The 6,154-nt window shown below is 43.6% G+C and overlaps 1 protein-coding gene across 1 annotated transcript in view; it reads left to right on the plus strand.

The window, feature by feature from the left end:
• The first annotated feature begins 5,214 nt into the window (after positions 1-5,214).
• Positions 5,215-6,154, plus strand: part of FST (follistatin) — a 54,419-nt gene continuing 53,479 nt past the window's right edge. Inside the window, exon 1 of the mRNA XM_068107627.2 lies at positions 5,215-5,391. Coding sequence (XP_067963728.2) covers positions 5,286-5,391 — 106 coding nt within the window. The 5' untranslated portion in view covers positions 5,215-5,285. The remainder of the gene's footprint in view (positions 5,392-6,154) is intronic.

Below are 6,154 nucleotides of genomic sequence, written 5' to 3' on the forward strand. Positions count from 1 at the left end.
TCCTCCAAATCCTGGTGGCGTCTGGTCAAATCCGTTTCTGGTGTTTGTTCCCCCTCAATCCCCTCCCTTACCTCAAATGGCTACACAGTTGACACCGCACGTGACAAAGCCGAATGCCTCAACTCTGTGTTTGCTTCAAAATCTGGTGTCCCAAACCCATCTCTCTCTGTACCCACCTTACCCAGTCGAACCCAGCTGCTCCAAGACTCCATGTCCTTCTCTCCTGACAAGGTGGAGAAATTTCTGTCAAACCTCGACTCTGATTCTGCAACTGGACCAGACGGCATCAGCCCACGGGTCCTAAAATCCTGCTCTGCCGCTCTTTCACACCCTCTCTCTATTCTCTTCACCCTCTCTTTTGCTCAAGATCATCTGCCATCAGCTTGGAAACCAGCCAACATTACCGCTTTACACAAAAAAGGTGCAAAAACAGATCCTTGCAACTACTGACCAATCAGCCTGCTCACAATTATCAGCAAAGTCATGGAATCCATCATTGCTTCGGATATCAAATCCTTCCTCTTCTCCAATGGCTCAATCTCTGATCATCAATTTGGATTCAGACCAAGTCACTCTACTCTGGACATGCTGCTTCTTCTGTCTCAACAATGGATGGAGGTCCTCAATGCCAAACAGGAAATCAGAGCTGTCTCCCTTGACATATCACATGCCTTCAATGCAGTCGGGCACCCCGCTCTGCTCTTCAAACTCTCCTCTTCAAACTCTCCTCCTATGGTATCCATGGAAATCTCCACGCATGGCTGGCGGACTTCCTCTTTAGTCGTAGTCAACGTGTGGCCCTGAATGGGTTTCTCTCATCTCCCCTTCCTGTTCAGGCTGGAGTTCCCCAAAGCAGTGTTCTGGGCCCTGTGCTTTTTCTGGTCTTCATCAATGATCCCTCCGACTCTCTTGAAAATCCTCTCTATCTCTTTGCTGATGACTCCACTCTCTGCCGCTCCATTCCTCATCCCTCAGATCAGCAGTCTGCAGTTTCCTCACTCTCTGCAGACCTGGACAAAATCACAGACTGGTCAAACAAGTGGAACATCTCTTTCAATCCTGACAAATCTCACACTCTCACTATGTCTCTCGGAAAAGACCGGCTGGACAACCCTCCCATCTACTTTCTCAACAATCCTCTCCAAGAAGTTCTGTCACTCAAGCCTTTGGGTCTCACTATCTGCCATGATCTTTCCTGGGAAACCACATTTCTAAGCTGGCCTCCAAAGCCAGTCGCCGACTGGGCATCCGTCATGCGAAGTCCTTCCTTGGCACACCTGCGCTCCTCACCACATACATGGCTTTCATCCGCAGCTCAATGGAATACTGCTCTCTCCTCTGGGCTGGTGCTCCCGCCTCACACCTAGCTCGGCTTCACGCTGTTGAAACCAAAGCTTTCAGAATCATTGGAATCTCCCGCGATGAAGCTAATTCCGAGGGTCTTTCACTCACTCACCGCAGGCAAGTAGGTGGTCTTTCTGTCTTCTACCGACTCCTCTCCCGCCTTGCTCCCCCAGCTCTATCTGTGCTCTGTCCCCCAAATATTCTGACAGGTCGCACAAGATCTGCCAGCAATCCTCCTCTGGTGAAATTGCCAAAATCAAGACTCTCTGCTCAACTTCGCTCTTTCATTCCTCTTTTCTCCTGTCTCTGGAATAAACTCCCTCACTCTATTCAATCCCACTCCTCCCTCCAGGTCTTTAAAACAGCTGTTCACCACCATCTCTTATCTCACCACCATCCAAAACCTTGATCTTTTCTACCCCCATTAATTCACTCCATATCCACCTTTTTGAAATACCGACTTCTTTCCTGGAGGTCCTAGCAGTGTCCATGTGTTTTATACCTCTCCCACCCTCCCCCCCCCCTCACATGACTCCTCCCCCCCCCCTCACATGACTCCTCCCCCCAAGCCCTCTCCCTCCCACAGATCTCCCGATGTCCCTGCTCTCAAATGTTGTACTTCTGTGCTTCCCTCTCTCCCCCCATCTTGTCTCCCGCTCCCTTTATTGTATGTTTTGTGTGTCCGTTTTTTTTTTTGTGATTAATGTTAGCTCTTACACGAGCCTGTATCTTGTATACATATATATATACATCAAAAGGAATGTTTGTTATCTATAGAGCATTATATATTGTTGACTTTTTTAACTTGTCGGGTTGATTTATTGTGAAATATTACACCAAAGAAGTGGAACATACATGATTGGAAAGAGTTTAGGGGAAATTCTAATTATCAGCTTTCGAATAACATACATGGCTACATACAAAGGAAATCATGGCATCCATGTACCTCATCTCACACAAAGCCATGAACTTTCAATCGAAAAATTCAGATATAATCAATCTTGGGGCCTTGATATAATCAATTCATCTTGTGTATTTTGTTGTGCTGATATGGTCTATAAGTTCCTTAACTGTTTGAGTACTGAATTTTTCAAGTATGCAATACCAAAATATGGTATTTTTTTTAAGCAAACTGACTAAACCGTCTATTGTTTATAAGGCATCCATAGGAGTCAACCATTGGGACAAACAATCCAGATTGTTGACTGATGTGGGCCACGATCGTGGCCAACAGCACTTGAATAGTTAAAGTCTCCAGTTGTGGTGTACAGTAAATATTTGCAATCCATGAATGAACCTGGTATGTACATGTATACTAGTAGGGCGTGCATTACATTGCAAGCAACTACCAAGGTGCATCCTACGTGCCGACATCTAATATATAAAACAGAGCAGTGTCTGTATGTATATTTGGCCGGCAACTACTCCGAGACCCATGGGCTGATCGACACCAAATTTTCAGTATATACTCATGGTGTGGTCTGCACAGTGGCCTGTAAAAGTATTCACCCCCTACCAATAATGCCACATTTAGATGAACTAGGACGTGCCCGTACGTGGGTGCCCGTACGTGCGTGCAAAAAAGCATGCGTGCAAACAACAACAACAAAAAAAAACTTTGAAACCACGTGGCAGTAACGACCACAGAACCCCCCCCTCTATTTACATGAAATGGTTTGGTCCATTCGCAACGACCACAGAACCCCCCCCCCCCCCCCCCTCTATTTACATGAAATGGTTTGGTCCAAAGCGAACGGCTTGCGGAGTTTGGTAAAGAAATCGCCATAGCTCGGTAACTACTTCTCCGATTAATATGAAACCTTGAAAAGGCACATCCTCGGGTCCCCAGCAATATACCTGGCAAGTTTCAAGTATATCGGACCGGTAGTTGTCGAGAAACAGCGGTCACAGACAAACACACACACACACACACACACACACAGACACACACACACACAGAGATTACTGGAATTATAGATAGATTACACATTATGTAGAAACAATTTTTCCAAATGAACGTTTTTATTTCATAACCGAAAGATCAAACTAAACAATGTAGTGGTTGAAGGAGGTTACATGTCAGGAATACCTACCTGTAAAAAACATGTACAAATCCAAATTCACTCGTTGCAAAAGTATTCAGCCCCTTAGGTCAGTACTTGGTGGAAGCAACTTTTGCAGCAATGACTGGTGAGTGTTTTTGGGTCTACCAGCTTTGCATAGTGAGATGGTGAAATCTTTGCCCATTCTACACGTGAAAATTGCTCTAGTTCTGCCAGGTATGATGGGGATCATCGATGGACTGCAATCTTCACGTCTCGCCATGAATGTTCAATTGGGTTCAAGTCAGGACTTTGACTGGACCACTCAGGAACATTTTATTTTCTTCTTATTCAGCCACTCCAGTGTGGATTTAGCTTTGTGCTTCGGATCATTGTCCTGCTGAAATGTGAATCTCCTACCCAGTTTCAGATTCATGGCTGACTCAAGCAGGTTTTCAACAAGGATTCTCCTGTACCTTGCATCGTCCATTGTCCCTTCTATCCTGACTAGCTTGCGAGTCCCTGCTGATGAAAACCAGCCCCATAACATGATGCTGCCAACACCATGTTTGACAGTAGGGGTGGTGTTGACTGGGTGATGTCCAGTGTTGGACTTGCACCAGACATATCGTTTGAATTTAGACGAAAAAGTTCAATTTTTGTCTCGTCTGACCACAAAATGTTTCTCCACTTACCTGCAGTATCATTCAGATGATTTTTCGCAAACTCCATATGAGATTTTGGATGCGTCTTTTTCAGTAATGGCTTCTTTTTTGCCACCTGTCCATAGACACCAGCTTTGTGGAAGGAACGGGAGGGATATTGTTCATTGATGAACACTGACCTCCATCTAATGGGTTGCGGTCAAAAGACCCTTTGACGTCGCATCTCAAATTATGACACATACAAGCAATTCAAAGCAGGAAAAATCACAAAACCATTGGAAAATGTCCGTAAATGAAAATATCCATCGGCTGGTGCAGCTTCGCTATGCTTACGGCGTGTCACGTGTCCCAAGACGATGGAGTTTACACTCGAACTTGTTGCTAGGCAACGCTAACACGTGCCTCTTCCAGCTCGTTTTATAACTTTTTACTGTATTTACATTTTAAAAATACTATAGCTGTAAACTTTTAAATTAAGAGCTCATTCTAATCAGTAATTCTTCATTTACTTGAGCTGTTTTGCTGTTTGTAGAACGCAATCACAATCCACTTCATCAAAAATATATAAAGCTTATATTTATTAATGTATGCACGTTGGGTGGACCCGAGTATCTGCTTGCGACTTGGAAACATGCCGCACCAGTGGGACTGGACCTTGGAGCTCTCACTCTCGCCCTCGAATTGTGGGCCTTAACTCGAATATCAAAGTAAGTTTTAAATGAAGAAACTGAGATTGGGGTTGTGGGGCCACGGGGGTTCACCTGCAGCGCGCGGTGTTGTCTTTACAAGTTTCCAACGACCAAATCGTGACCGAAGGGTCGTCGTTTTGTCCACTGCTTGAGATGGCGGAGCGGGCCTTGAGCAGGTGCAGGAAACTGTAAAAAAAAGTTATTCTCATAGAATCCCCACCCCCGCCTTTATTTCAAAAAAGGTTTTATCCCGCAAAAAAAAAAGTTAGAAAATCTTTTTTAATGCATTTTGCGCCGATAGACACTTGTAGGGTGAAGATGAACGAGTTTTCATTTGTTTCGTCGTGAGAACCTCGGTTGCGTAATAACGATGAGACGCACGAGGCCGCCGTGAGCGAGACGCCGGTTAATTAATTCAACCGGCATGGGGGTTTTTCGGGATACGCTCCCCGTGAGACCGCCCACCCGGCAAACACGCGACAAGCGGCGAGAGCAAGGCAAATACTTAAGGTCGGCGGCGGAGCTTGCACGGCACACGAGTCCACATGATGCGCCGATCGCACCACCGCCTGGCCCGGCGAGCCGTGCCGGCAACCGCACTCTTCTGGGCTCTTTTACTCGCGCATGCTCTTTCGAGCCAACGGGTCCAAGGTACGTGACCTTATATGATCGCCACGTATAGAGAGCGTCACCCCGACCCGTGTTTCGGACATGAGACCCACCCAAGTCGGTCGACACGAAGCTCCTGGTCGTCGTATAGCTAGAAGACCGACCTCGTGAGACAATTAAAGTGAGATGTATATATATATATATTTTTTTTTTTTTTAGTTCTATATAGTGCACAACTTAATGACCCGTCTAAAGTTCTTATTAACACGTGGCTAGAAATTTAATTTAACATAATATATTTAAACATAAAAAGTTTTCGCAACTATTTTAACTTTATGTATTTATTATTTTTTAAACCTTTTTTTTTTCAAGTTTTCGCAACTTGTAACTATTTATTTATTTTTATTATTTAAATTTTTTTAAATTTTATTCTTTCAAAAACTTTGGCAACTATTTTAACTATTTATTTATTATTTTTTAAGCAATGTTTTTTCCAAGTTTTCGCAACTTTAACCATTTATTTATTTTTATTATTTAAAACTTTTTATTTTTATTATTTTTAAAAATTTGGGAACTATTTCAACTTTATTTATTTATTATTATTTCAAACAAATTTTTTTCAAGTTTTTTCAACTTTAACTATTTAGTTCTTTTTATTATTTCAAAACTGTTTTTATTTTTATTTTTTCCAAAAGTTTTGGCAACTATTTTCTGGCGTGCGTACAAGTTTTCAAAACGTGACAAAACGAAAGGCTTTCCTAACCGACGCTTGTACATCGATGTCTCGGTGTCTGTGTCGCGTCCC

The sequence above is a fragment of the Myxine glutinosa genome, chromosome 2 (genome assembly GCF_964187855.1).
Source record: "Myxine glutinosa chromosome 2, kmMyxGlut1.1, whole genome shotgun sequence".
Lineage (NCBI taxonomy): Eukaryota > Metazoa > Chordata > Myxini > Myxiniformes > Myxinidae > Myxine > Myxine glutinosa.